The following is a 14,946-nucleotide window of genomic DNA, read 5'->3' as shown; positions in this document are numbered from 1 at the left end:
TAAGTCGACAGTTAATTTTCACTGCCAGAGGTTAACAGATGCTGACAGGTTTGTGGGATGATGACTTCAAGTTGTAGTGCGTGAAGCCCGATGCACTGATCAGATGTCTCACTTGAGATGTCACACTTGAGATGTCACTCATTCTGTTTGGAGTTCAGTGGTTCATTTTGGTGTTCAGAAAAGTGGGTTTGTGCATTATAGGCATCTGTTGATAATTCTGGTGTAGGAATAATAGCATTACCTAGTAACGATTTATAGAATAGATGCAAGAAGAGTTCCTGGGGTATGAACCCTGGAGAAAATAAAAATTTATATACATTGAGAGGATAAGGTAACACATGGTATTAAGAGACAAAGAAGAAAACTACAAGATTTCAGAAGAAACCAAGGCTTGAGGGAGGAAGGGGAGAGGGCTCAAATTCTAAGTACACCAAATTCAGATTCCTCTTCTTCCTGTAGAAGTAGAATAAGCCACTGTCCTTCTTTTCTTTCTATTCTTCCTTGTGGTTTGAGGTGAGAACTGTATCTGGCTGCCCACACAGCGTACATGTCTTGCAACTGTTAAGTATTGCCTAAGTTAGGTGGGGTTGGATAGTAATGGGCATTGTATTGTTCAGTGGGGTAAGCCTCATGATTCTCAGAAGACCTACTGTGTATGAGAGTATATGATATGACTGTTTCTGAAGCTGCTTATTTTTAGTGTTATGCTTACATTAATTATATTTAATACTGATTTTTCCAGTTTCTAAGAAGTAGGCAGCTCATTGCATACTTGTTATATTTATGCTTTTGATAGGCTGCATGGAGGATGTACAAGACTAACAAATATTTATGTGAAGTAAGAGCTGCTTGCAAGATTCAAACCTGGTATAGGTGTTGCAGAGCACGCAAAGAATATCTAGCTGTGTTAAAAGCTGTCAAAATCATTCAAGGTTACTTCTATACCAAACTGGAGAGAGCACGGTAATATACTGCAGCCCTGTAGGAGAATGGGCATGTGGGGTGTGTGTGCATGCGTGCACGTGTGTGTGCTAAGGAGAATGGGTATGTGGGGGTGTGTGTGTATGCATGCACGTGTGTGTGCTAAGGAGAATGGGTATGTGGGGGTGTGTGTGTATGCGTGCACGTGTGTGTAACTATGTCCTGTATAAAAACGTTGTTGGACTGACTTTGTGACGCAATGGTTTAGCTGCAGCTTGGGATGCCAGCTTCCCCTCTCAGAGTCCCAGTTTGAGTTTGGGTTACTCTACTTCTGACTCAGTGTCCTGCTACTGTATCCCAAGAGTCAGCAAATGATGGTTTAGTTACTTGGGTCTTGGCACCCATGTTGGAGATTCAGATAAATTTTCAAATCATGTCTTTAGCTTGGCCCAGCCCAGGCCTTTGTAGGAATCTGGGGAGTAAATCAGCAAATGGAAGGTATTCTCTCTTCTTTTCTCCCTGCCTTCCATTTATTTCTCCCTCTACTGTTTCTTTTTCTTTGTCTCTGTTTTCTCTGCCTTTCAAATTATTAAAAATAAAAAATAAAAACATTTAAGGAATGTTCATTGATTTTCCTTTATTTAAAATTCACAATAACTGCTTTTAGGTTTTTGAATATGAAGACATCAGCAGTTATCATTCAGAGGAAATGGAGAGCTAGACTTTCTGCAAGAATAGCGCGTGAGAACTTGATGGTAAAAGTAGGTATAAAATATTGTCATTTTCAAAGCACTATTTTAGGAAACAAAGCAAAAAATGTTTCTGAGATTTAACTGCATTTATCTATATTTACATACATACATACATATTGCAGTTGATTAAAAATTGTTTCATGCAAATAAACCTATTTGTTAGTATTGTAATATGTATCTAAATAAAGTTTGAAATGAAGTTTGAAATGGTTTAAGTGAAAGTAAACAATTTAGACAGTCATAATATATATAACATGTTTCAATATCAAAATATTAAAATAGCTACAATCCATAAGATGTTTTATTAAATAAAAGTTTCGTTATGAATTTCATTGTTGATGATTATCCAGTGTGGTTATTTATTATTATTTCATATCCTTTTTGTATATATTAAATTTTGGTTGTTAACATATTATAGGATGGAGAAGTATAGCATGTAAGAATGGAGTTGTGTAAACTTGCCCTCCTAGCTGGTTATAATGTCCAATATGTTATTCTTACTGTAACTAGTATTTTTGTTAAATATGTTTGTTTTGTAATAATCTTGGCTCCTTTCCCCACTACAGTAAGAGCAGTCAAGGGGATAAGAGGATAAGAGGCCCTGGTGTCTGTTTACCCTATTTTGTTCCTTCTTTTGTATAAGACCTCTGTGGGCTTATAAATAATGCTTCATTGCCTTTCATATATGTGAAAAATAGGACATTTTTAAACTGAATGTTTTGAAAACCATGATTGCACCATCCCATTTTACACTCAGAAATTCAAGAACCTCTAACGCTTTGAAACTTACTATTTCTGTTTATTAATGAAACTTCTAATTTTTTCTAGAGACATCAAGCTGCTTGTGTGATACAAGCACATTTTAGAGGACATAAAGAAAGACAGGCCTATCTTCACCAGAAACCTGCTTTGATCATAAAAGGAGGTTTACAAGCCAGGGAGGCTGAAAAGTGTGAAAAGACAAAATATATTGAGTTGGAAAAGTCGGCAGTTATTCTCCAAGCACTGGCGCGCGGTTGGTTAGTAAGAAAAAGAGTACGTATTTTTTTTTCTTTTTTCCATTTTTTTTGTTAAGTAGCATATCTCCATGTTATGAAATATAAGTATTTGATGTGAAATGTTAAGAAGTTTTGAATTTTTAGAGAATTGCAGAGTGAATAAGTTTTCAGCTGTTAAGTTTGTTCAGCTAACAGGAATATAGTTTTGATAGACTTTTGTTTTATGCTCATATCCTTTCTTAGAAAGGATCACTTCCAAGCATGAAAAGCACAGTTTCCTTTCTAATAACTCAGATAACTGACAGACTGTGAGAAAAGGGAGCCAGAGGTAAAGGAGAGCAATTATTATTCCACCACCATAAAACATCTCTGACGTGTATCTCTGATTCTGTGGCAGCTTCTACAGCTTTAATACAGAAAATAGCATTTCAGAGTGCTTAGGAGACTTGGAATCTTGCTGGTATATAAGCACAAAGTAGTAAGATTTGAAGTTAAAAAGGAGAACTTATTTGTGTTTTGTTCATTAAGTATAAATTTAATGTTACAGATCTCAGATTATTGCAGAAAACTTACAGTATATAAGTCTTATGCTCATTTGTGCTGGACTAATACTGGAGAAAGAATTCATTTTATTTTGTCTGATGTAATAACACCATCTAATACTTCTGCATGTAACCTATTATGTGTTTCATATTCATGCCATTCTCATTGCAAGCACATTGCGAAGCTTTAACTAGTGTTACAGAGTACATATTGAACACTTCGGTTCAATTGAATGCTATTATTTAGTCATGTGCCCAAAATGTAATTTTGCTTTCTATGCCATAAGTTATGCTATTAGAAATAGGATTAGTAGAAATAATAACCACTTTGAATTATAGTGTTGCTATAATAATTAAAAGTTTATTTTAACTAGTTGACAAAATTTGAATTCAATTTGTAAAAAAAATAAATCCTAGTTAGTTATTTTAGGCAGACATCAGATTCTTGCTAATTAATGTGGCACTTCCTTCTCTCCCCTTGCCCTCCAACCTTTTAGATTTTAGAACAGAGAACCACAAGGCGACTGCTACGCTTCACAGCGGCTTCGTATTATCACCTGGCTGCAATTAGGATCCAGCGAGCTTACAGAGCCCACCTGTCTGTGAAGATTGCTAACAAGCAGGTTAATGCAGCCATCTGTATTCAGGTTAGCAATAAAACTCCATGCATGATACAACTTTGCTGTTAGAAACTTTGATACACAATAAGTACCCAAATGCCATATATGAAGACCATATGTTTAGGCTTCCAGTGTTTAGTTATTAGGATGATTTGAGAATTAGAAATTGGCTGATGTTTTATGGCACAGAAACCAAGCGGAATTATTCTGCTGTGTAGTCGTTTTATGCACAGTTCTGCTATAAGAATCTTCCTTTACATCCCTAATCAGGTGAAGGCGTCAGAACACTTTTGATTTTTGGCACTCTAATGAATGGAAAATAGTGTCATTTTCATTTTAAATTACTTACATTTTTAGCTAGCATCTTATGTTTTGATGTATTTGGGATTTTATGTTGTATTTTAAATGTGTTTTTGTTGTACTTTGTTTTTCTGTTGGATGCTCTTATATTAAAGTATGCTTTATATGTTCTGGAGGAGGATCTTATTTGATACACACACATATACATACACACACAGTTTCGAGTGACACGTATTGCAGAATGAAGTATACAGCTTAATGGAATTAATACAGATTTTGAAATGAGAACTGTTTTGCACAGTTAAATATGTTTGCATTCATACACAATACATACCCAACATGAACTGGAAGGGCTCGCACTGAGTAGAGCAGGGAAGTAATGCTACTGGCATGGGAGGGAAGATGCTCCAGGGACCAGCATTGTGGTGCAGAGGACTAAAACCCTGCCTGCGACTCCAGCATACCATATCATTGCCGGTTCAGGTCCCAGCTGCTCCACTTGCAATCCAGCTTTCTATTAATGTGCCTGGGAGAGTAACAAAAGTTGGCCCAAGTGTTAGGATCCCTGCTCCCAGATGAAACTCCAAGTCCCTGACCTTGGCTTGACCCAACTGTGGCTGTTCTGACTATTTAGGAGTGAATAGGCAATAAAAGATTGTGTCCCTCCTCTGTCTGTAACTCTGCCTTTCAAGTAAATAAATCTTGAAAAAAAGAAAAGAAGCTATACTTTTAAAAAAATTGATGTGTGTAAGTGTCCTGAAATAAAAATGAAACCAGTCTTTGAATGCTTTAAAGAGATGGTCTCAAACAAGATTACAACAAGAGATTTGTTCAGAAAAATGATAGCGTTTCAAAAAATGAACATGCATCCAACAGTGTCTGAGCCAGCAAAATAGGTCAGCATCAATAATGCAGGGAGCAGTGCGCCATTTTTTTCCTTCGCTGAAAGCAGGAGAAAATTGAAAGTGGGATCACTAAAATTCAGGGAAGTGAAAATTAAGTGATGCTTAGTTCAAAACCCAAATTGTTTTAGTTGAAATGATACCATATATAAATATGTCAAAACGTTTACATGTGGAAACAGATGAAGACATAAGTTTAAAACCTTGGGTGTATTACTAAAGTTACTGTTTCTCTTTAAGGCTTTATGGAGAGGCTATTCTTGGAGGAAGAAAAATGATTGTACGAAAATTAAGGCTATACGGCTGAGTCTACAGGCTGTTAATAGAGAGATTAAAGAAAATAACAAACTCTACAACAGAACTGCACTTGCACTTCATTACCTTTCAACTTACAAGCATCTTTCTGCCATTCTCGAGGCTTTGAAGCACCTAGGTTAGTTTGTTTTACATCTTGGAAAAATTAGGAATGCTTATAGACTGCTGTCATAGTACAGTATTTGATAAAACTTCATTTTGTGGTTCTGGATTTCTCCAGTGTTTTTTCTTTTTCTTTCAGAGGTGGTTACTAGACTGTCTCCTCTTTGTTGTGAAAACATGGCCCAAAGTGAAGCAATTCCTAAAATTTTTGTTTTGATCCGAAGTTGTAATCGTAGTGTCCCTTGTATGGAAGTCATCAGATATGCTGTACAAGTTTTGCTTAACGTAGCTAAGGTAATTTTCCATTTTAATAATTAAATATTCATTTGTCAAGAAACTTAGACCTACAAATTAAGTTTGTGGCTCTCTTATCACTAGAACTTGGATCTAAGTTAAAATGCATTTATGTGGGGCTAGAGTGGAGTGGTGATGTTTGTCTGTTAACAGCCATAGATAGAAACTAATTTTTGCATGATTTTTCCTGTTTTCTAATGTGAATAATAGTTATGACTAACACTGAGTATGTACTACATGCTGGGAGTTTTTATGCATTGTTTAACAGTTATCCTCTGAGATAGTACTCCCATTTTATGGAGATGAAATAAGGGTATTTCTAGTCATTAATGTCCTCTTCTGAAAACCTATGCGTTTTAGGTAATGGAGCTGCATCTAGATCCATTTCTGTCTTGAACTGCTGTTATCTGCTGCACTATCCCAAAACAGTAACACCTCAGGGAGCTCATGTCTGTCTGTGATTACTGTAGTTTAGATACCTTGCAATGTTCTGTGTATCAGAATGTATGACTTTTCGCTTTGGTAGTTGATATTTATACCAAACTATTTTTGCCAGTGAAGTTGTTAATATGAAAGTTTTCTCTTCCCTACCCAGTTCCTTAGAACACTACCACAACCTAGAGCAGTTTGCCTGGTATTTTCATATTGACAGGTCAGGGTTAAAAGCACCAGTTCTCAGGTCTAGGTTTTGAATGTCGTTTTAGGTTGTTTGCCTCTAGATTTCACTCTCCCCAGCTATAAAATGGATAGAGTGGCAGGACCCTTCTCCAACTGTTATTTTAATGATTAAGAAGATTAATATACAAAAGTACTTGATATATAAACATGCCATGTAATTGTCAGCTAACTAGTGTTTTGTTATTTTTATATTGCTATCATTTTTGTAACCACACAATTGCTTATGACTATTGACACAATTAGATGAGTGAAGTAACATAAGTATGTACTAGACTTGTTAATGGCACATTTTTAGTTAATTTTCATGCAAGCTCGTTTTCTGCTCAATAAGCATATAATGGGACATTTAAGTAGGTATTGCTGTAACTCATAATGTTACCCTGTGATTAACTATGAGGATAAGTTCTTGTATTTCTGAAAGGTTCTTATTGGATCTGATTGATTTTGTGTGGGGCTTCTATGGGAAGGAAAGGGGTTACAATGTGAATAGACATATAAGCTAGATCCAGCAAGGACAGTGATAACAAAAATTGTTTCATGGACATCTTTGTGCTGACTGAAGGTGCTCCAACATTTTCTAAACTTTGCGTTTGATTGGGCTGTTTCTAAAGGTGTATGTCCATTGTAATTTTTATTCTCACTCATTCTCTTTCAAGTATGAGAAAACTACTTCAGCAGTTTATAATGTGGAAAACTGTATAGATACACTATTGGAGCTTTTGCAGATGTACCGAGAAAAACCTGGCGACAAAGTTGCAGATAAGGGTGGAAGCATTTTCACAAAAACTTGTTGCTTGTTGGCAGTTTTATTGAAGACAACAGATCGAGCCTCTGTAAGGATTAATGGATTAATCTTTCTCTCTCTCTCTCTTTTTTTTTTTTTTTTGAGGTTGTTTTTCTAGGTTCTTAAGACTATGAGTTTTCCTTTTATTTTTTATTGTTTCGCATGATGCAGTTTTGTAGATTTAGGGGCTCATTCCTCTTCCTGCCCTCTCTCCCTTCCCATTTTCCCCTCCTGCCATTTTTCCCCGTGTTGAGTAAATTATCACAGCAGGGTATAAAATTAGATATGTATAAATTCCTGTCTTCCTGTTGTAAACATATATATATTTTAAGTTTTTCTAGGGTGAGATCTTTGAGTTATTCTCTGTAACTGTTACAATTAGCATTGGGGTTGTATAGATTTTAAGCTAGCAAATGACATTTTCCAGTTTAGGTTTTACTGTGATCACTCCAGCTACTGACTGAAGAATGAATTTTGGCAAACAATGCAGATACTGGAAGGAGGCATTAGAAGGAAGGCAAGTGTAGATAAGGTGTGCTCTAAGAAAAAGGTTGTACTTGACCTAGGGTTGTATCATTGAGAGATAAGTAGATAACTTTGAAGCTTTGGCAAGGTAAAATTTACAAGACTTGATAACTGGATGTGTTAGACATACTGACTGTAATATTTCAGTAAGAGTTAAGTGTACAGATTCTGAATATTTGACTTTATTACAGTTGCCTTATACTTTAATCATTTTGAAATCGGTCTACCTCTTGAACTTAGAGATTTTGTCCTTTATGTTTAAAAGATAAAAAGCTTACTGCATAGTGTTTTTTGTGATGGTTGTGTTGCTGTAGAAGAGACAAAAAACCTAATTTTTACTAGTTTTTTTTAATAAATACACCTTTTCTTTTTTAGGATGTGCGAAGTAGGTCCAAGGTGGTTGACCGTATTTATAGTCTCTACAAACTTACAGATCATAAACATAAAATGGATTCTAAGAGAATACTTTACAAACAAAAGAAGAACCTTTCTTCAGGCATTCCCTTTATTCCAGAAACACCTGTAAGGACTAAAATAGTGTCAAGGTATGAAGTTAGGCAAATTCCTTGGTTTTGTGTCATTCATTCATTCATTCATTGTCAGCAGTATGTTGTTCTTAGCAAGAAGCAAAATATAAGTTAGACTAGTGTCCTTGGTGAATTTAAAGAGGCAGTTTCAAATAAGTAAAGAGATAATAAAACTATAACTTTAAGCATTTAGTGGTTATTCAGAAAATTCTTTTCCTTAATTAGTTAAGAACTAAAGCAAAGATGCTTGTTATATGATGTTATAATCACCTATTGCCCCCACATGAAAGGCAAACTACAATTTAGAAGGTGCTTGTGCAAAATATCAACCTTAAGTCCTCTTATAATCACCCTAATTTTTGAAGTTTCATTTTATAGAGAAGGGTTTTCTTAGTGCATGTATACATATACATATATATGTGTTTGTGTGTGTGTGTGTATTTATTTATTTATCTATTTATTTATTTATTTATTAAGGTAGAGTTCGAGAGAAAGGGAGAAAGGAAGAGAGAGAGATCTTTCGTCCTCTGGTTCACACTCCTAAGTGGCTGCAACAGCCGAATCTGCCCCTAATCTTCATTTGGCCTTCTCCTCTCTCTTCATCCTTTGCGTCCCTCATGAGGACACATTGTTGTTGAGTTTAGGTCCCCCTCACATGATTCACAATGATCTTGTCACAGGATCCTTTACTTCAATATATCTGCAAAAGCTCTTTCCAAATAAGGCAACATCCATAATAGGTTCTGTGGATTACATGATGGATATTTCTTTTGTGTGTGGTACCATGCAACCTACTACAAGACCTATGGAATGTATAGATTTAGCTAGTTTAAGACATTGGTTACATGAAGAGTTTATAGAAGAGTCAGTGCTTGCTTACCTGGTTAAACATACAGATTCTCTATCAGCATGAAGCATAAAAAAGTAAAAATGGTGTGGAGCTGTGTGCACTACAAGGGACTGAGGATTTGTCGTGTGGATCATGGAATCTATGATTCCAGAGGCTGAGATTGAATAAGCAGAAAAATGAGTAAGATCAAGATTTGACTGCTACTAAGATAACATGAGTAATATGTAATTCCTGCTCAAGAGTGACTGGGAAATTGTTTCACGTTTATAATATTAAAACTCAATCCTGGAGGATAAAAAGTAAAGTAGTTATTGAAAAAAGACTAAAATATATTGGAGAGAGATAATGGATATGACTTGACAGACGAGTGCCCGCGTACAAATTCCGTCACTTCCCTTTGTTGATAAATGTTCATAAGTTTAGAGTCAGCATAAGAACTTTTACTGTAATTTAACTTTTCTCCTTACTGTTACATATTTTTTGAAGACAACTTTAATTTGAGGTATAATTTGCATACAATATCCTGCTAATTTTGGGGGGGGGGAAATGTGTTAAATTCTGCTTATGACAATTGTGTTACCTTTTCCTTGTATAGAGTCCTAGTAAAGATTCTTAAATAATATAAAATACAATGACATGTTTTAAAATTATAACTAACATGTGAATGGGTAACTACTTTGTTTCTTTTGATAGGGACTCAGTTTGCTAGTACATTTTATAAATATGCAGTTCAGTCAGTTTTGACAAATATATACAATTGAGAAACCGCTAGGGCTTTGACTAAAATATGTCTATAGTATCAAAGTTCCTTTGTGACTACCTTTTTACAGTCACTTCTGTTCTTTTAATTCCTAGATTCTGGCAAGTACTGAATTGGTCTCTGCATCTTTAGTTTTGACATTTCTAGCACCAAGAAATCATGTAATGAATGGAGTCTAGCTGTATATCTTTTTTGTTTGTTTTGTTTTGTTTTTTGTGAAGCCTTCCATGTTAATGTATGAATTAGAATTTCATTCCTTTTGGTCACAAGTACGTTGAATGGTTATACTGCATTTTGTCCATTCACTAATAAATAGATATCTTGTAATACCAGATGGAAATGCTGTAATATTCGATTTATGTGACAAGGTATGTGAGCTCCCCTCTGAAAGAGATTTTTTCAGTGAAATATATGAGACCATACATAACTCACAGCAGAGAGTGTGGAGGGCACGTCTGGGAAAAAGAAAAGTTATAAAATAGCTTGGAGAGGAAGGGAAGCAGTTACAAAGTGTCCATTTCAGATTTGAAATTATTGACAAATTTGTTAGCAATTTTCAACTATATAAGTATTTTGAATCCATTTGGAATCTAGAATTTTCCTTTGAATTTTATAGGGCAGAGAGATAATAGAGGTAATGATACTTATAAAGGGGAGTATATTGAGGCATTTAAATAAAGATTCAGCAAAATTCTGAAGGATGGTAGGTACATGTCGAGGTCAAATGAATTAGAGATCTCAATGTGATGGAAAGATTGATTTGCTAATTACGTTAAACCAGATGATATACATGAGTCAGAAATGCTGAGATTTCAATGACAGTGTATTTCTGATGATGACAGGACTAGTATATGCCTAAATATCTAACAATCACTGAGTGGACAGAGTCTACCAAGAAGCAGGTGTACAAACACTAAGACACCGGGTTCTGTTCCATACGCCAAAGGCAAAGGTGGAGATAAGTAGAAGCAGCATCAGGGAAGCCAGTGTCAGGAAGGATGGAGAGGAGTAGTGTGGAACTCAGACTGGGCCACTGCGTGACACCTTCTACCTCTCTGACAGAGCTGTAAGGAACACCAGAAAGAAAACTGAAGGCATCTCTTTTATGAAAACTTTATTAATACTGTGTTTTTTCTTAACAGACTTAAACCAAATTGGGTTTTGAGAAGAGATAACATGGAAGAAATCACAAATCCCCTACAAGCTATTCAAATGGTGATGGATACACTTGGCATTCCTTATTAATAAATGTAAAGAGTTTCAGCATATACAGTGTACAGAAATATTAACTAATCATGAATATGTAGTGTTTTTTGCCTTTTTTGTTTAAAACTTAAAATTTGACATTGTATTAATGTTAAAATTTGCATGTATGTATAACAAAAAACTGAACTGTTACGGTCCTCGTTGTTTCTTTTATTATTTAATGCATATAATAAACTGGTCTAAGATGATTATCAGACTTTATTATTCATGCCTATTAAAATATTAGACAGTTTAAATATAATCATGTTCTGAAAGGGGAAAAATAGCTTACTGCCAGTGTTTCATAGACAGTGTTTTTCCCAAAAAGAAATAGCAGAACTTGAAGATTCTGTCGACTGGATAGAGTAAGCCCACACGAATACCTGTGGGCACAGCTCATTTGTTTCCTTGACTAGCTAGTATATCCTAAAGCAAAGAAGCCCCAGTGAGAAAGTTAAGAAAAATTCCATCTGCAACCACATATTCTAATAATCATCAGCTTTGAACTGATTGGGTTATGATTTGAATTAAAAAGAGCATGCTATTGCTTATAATAGAAACATGCTTATGTACCTACCACAGACCTGGAGATGATTCAGTGTTAAAATGTTAGCATGTGGATTTCTTAGGCCGCAGGAAGTCTAATTTCTGATTGCCATTTGAAATGTGATCCAGTTCAAAAGTCTGTTCATATTTGCATGGCATGGAAGTTTTAATTATTTTGAAAAACGTGGTAGTGGCTAGGAAAGATGAGGCTCTTTACTTAGTATATATTAGAGCAGTTTAAGGATTATGCCCGATTGGATTGCAGTTTCTTTATGATTAGGTCACGATAGACATAAATATACCAGTTTGTTTAAGAAGTATATAGAATTAACTTGCTTTTTTAAAATTCATTGCAGTAAAATTTTTAAAAATTCATACTAAATGTTTTTCAAATATTTTTTGCTTTTTCTCCCATTGCTTTATTTTTCTCCATTTAACAGTCTCAATGCAATTTCACTTTGACATTCTATTAGGATATAACTGATCAGCATACAAAATGCTATTGCTACAAATTTCTCTAAGCTAGCTATAACCAGTTAGTAGCACAAGACACATAGATAAATATGCAAGATGACTTTCAGCTTTTAAGATAACTCTTATTGTATCACAGGCTGTAAAACTTGAATGGACCTTCACCCTCCCCAACTAGATTGTACTAATTGTTCCTAACACAGGCAGTAACATCAGTCATCCATGGCCACTCCCAGACAGCGCTGTTCCGTTTGTCAAGGAGTGATAGGGCCAGTCCTGCTGTGAGAACAGGACTGCACACAGCCCTGTCTGAAAATCTGGAAGTTGTGTGATGCATTCTGGAATTACTATGGGGAAATACACTCTCAAATTCAATGCCAGGGACATTATGTTTGGGACGTGGGTATCAATCTTGTGTACAAGAGTGCAGTTCCAGTCCTGGGACAACCAGGTAAGGCAAGCTAAAATGTGAGGTCTGAAAGATATAAAGTGTGATTTGCTCAGCATCATTACATGATTGTGTTACATTTGCGTTTTTGCTCCCCAGTCCTAGATGATTTTCTCGTAGTCTCCTTGGCTGAACACATTCATTTAATCAGCTTCAGCATGCTTGTCAAATATTTTTTCCTACATTTTTAAAAAAACATACCAATTTTTACTAAGATTGCTATTCTGAAAATCTTAAGAAATAGATTCATTTATTTGTTCACTTGCTATTTGGAGAATAAACTAGGAGATGGAAGGTGTCTCTGTGTCTTCAACTATGTAACTACCTTTTAATAAATCTTACAAAAGCAAAATGCAAAGTACAGACTAGGTAAAAATCTATACAAATCTCACATTTAGTCAATAACCGTCCAAAATACTGACTCTCAAAACAAAGAATTAAAATTAAAAAGCCTCAGTTTAAAAAGCAGCTAAGACCTGTCCTGGTATAGTAGTTTTGTTTTTAGTGTCCCTGTTTTTTTTTTTTTTTTTAAGATTTATTTTATTTTATTGGAAAAGCAGATATACAGAGAGAAGGAAAGAGAGGAAGACATTCCGTTCAATGGTTCAATCCCCAAGCAGCCACAACAGCTGAGCCAATCCAAAGACAGAAGCCAGGAGCTTCTTCCAGGTCTCCCACACAGGTGCAGGGTCCCAAAGCTTTGGGCCGTCCTCAACTGCTTTCCCAGGCCACAAGCAGGGAGCTGGATATGAAGTGGGGCCGCCGGATTTAGAACGGGTGCCCATATGGGATCCTGGGGCGTTCAAGGCGAGGACTGTTGCACCGGGCCTTATTGTCCCTGTTTTTTATGACATTTAACTTGTGATTTTTGCCACTAAAGTAATTTTTTGAAATATTTATTTATTTATTTATTTATTTATTTATTTATTTATTTATATTTCCCCTGCCCCTCCTCAGATTCCTTCCCTCCCACCAAATTCCCCTATATTATTACTATAACAGAGTTTATCATAAACATCACATGTTCATCGTTGTGGGCATGGACAGTGGCAGAGCGTCCAGCCTCCCATTGTCAAGATGCAGCTAATAGTTTCATTAGTAGTCCATCTTTGATCTGGAAGTAGAGATGCACACTGCACTGTATTCTCACATCTGGACTTGATAGTCTCCATTACACAGTCACCACACATCCCAGTTAAATGAAAAACCACAATACAAAATCAACAGCAGGAAGAAGAATGGAAATTTGCAACACAGAAAATCTCAAGAGGTCATGGTAGTTCAACAGTCCTGAATTGCTGGCGAGCCCGCCACTCCAATCACAATGAGATCTCTCCCCAATGCACTGGCTGCTATAGTCCACCTTAGTGTCTCCGTCTGCCCAGATCTTCACTGCCAACACTTGGCTGTGGTAGCTGATCAATTTGTTCTATCATCCGTCCTCCGCCATGGTACCAGGTGTCCTCTGGAGGCTCCAAAGTACTGCCATATCCTCCACGTACATTTGGATATGCTGTCCACTGCTCTGTCTGCGCCACTGAGGAGGCCCAGTCTGACACATCCACTCCCACAGTCAGCCCATGGAATCTGTGATTCTCTCCATGATCAAGGTTCTGTGTCCAGCGGTTCAGATGGTAGGGAATCCCCAAGAAACCTCATCTGAGGCCATCCCAGGTCTGATTCTTGTGTATGTTTGCCAATACAGGGTCTGGCACAGTCTGCTACCCAAATCAGCCTCCACACACACTGGTAGTTGCAATTGCTGGGTCAGTTCTGTCTTCAGCCCCATGTTTTACAAAACCTGATGGTGTTGGAGTCCAACCCAATCCTGCCCACCACATACTCGGCCTTCACGAAAACCAGTGGCAGCTGCAGTCTAGTCAGAGCGACCTACAAAAACCCCCACCAGGCCCGCCCCTGCCCTGGTTCCTGTGCTTGCCAGTATGTACAGCTGACTGGTCCCGTCTGTCCCACATCCCATTCAGCTCTCATACAAGTTGATGTGTATTGAAGTCCAGCTCATCCCAACTAGCCCCACTATCCTATCCTCACTGGTGCCAACGGGTGCCTCCATCTGTCTAAGCCATGCCTGTGCAAGACAGAATTTGACCCCTGTGCCAGCATCTGCCAGGTGATGCTGCGGCAAAGTCCAATCAAACCACACCGGCACTGGCTTATGCATGTATCATAAGGTACAGTCAGCCCAGCCTGGCTTTTTCCTGATCCAGCTCACATGTAGGCCATCAGATGTGGCCCTGCCTGGTCTGATCTGTCCCCATCCCAGCTCAAGAGCAAGAGTTTTGAACCAGCAGGGGGACCTTCGCAGCCCTCTCACTGGGGCCATCCCCACCACCCCCTGTGTTTCA

The 14,946-nt window shown here is 36.9% G+C and overlaps 1 protein-coding gene across 1 annotated transcript in view; it reads left to right on the top strand.

The window, feature by feature from the left end:
* The window catches only part of ASPM (assembly factor for spindle microtubules), a 44,424-nt gene extending 33,169 nt beyond the window's left edge, over positions 1–11,255 (top strand). The window contains 9 exon segments of the mRNA XM_058668966.1: positions 797–963; positions 1,589–1,682; positions 2,502–2,708; positions 3,711–3,860; positions 5,276–5,468; positions 5,592–5,746; positions 7,081–7,257; positions 8,109–8,278; positions 11,013–11,255. Of these exon segments, the coding sequence (XP_058524949.1) occupies positions 797–963; positions 1,589–1,682; positions 2,502–2,708; positions 3,711–3,860; positions 5,276–5,468; positions 5,592–5,746; positions 7,081–7,257; positions 8,109–8,278; positions 11,013–11,115 (1,416 nt within the window). The 3' untranslated portion in view covers positions 11,116–11,255.
* The last annotated feature ends 3,691 nt before the right edge of the window (positions 11,256–14,946 follow it).

Source organism: Ochotona princeps, chromosome 10, assembly GCF_030435755.1.
Source record: "Ochotona princeps isolate mOchPri1 chromosome 10, mOchPri1.hap1, whole genome shotgun sequence".
In the NCBI taxonomy this organism is placed as follows: Eukaryota; Metazoa; Chordata; class Mammalia; order Lagomorpha; family Ochotonidae; genus Ochotona; species Ochotona princeps.
This window is presented reverse-complemented; position numbering and strand designations above follow the sequence as displayed.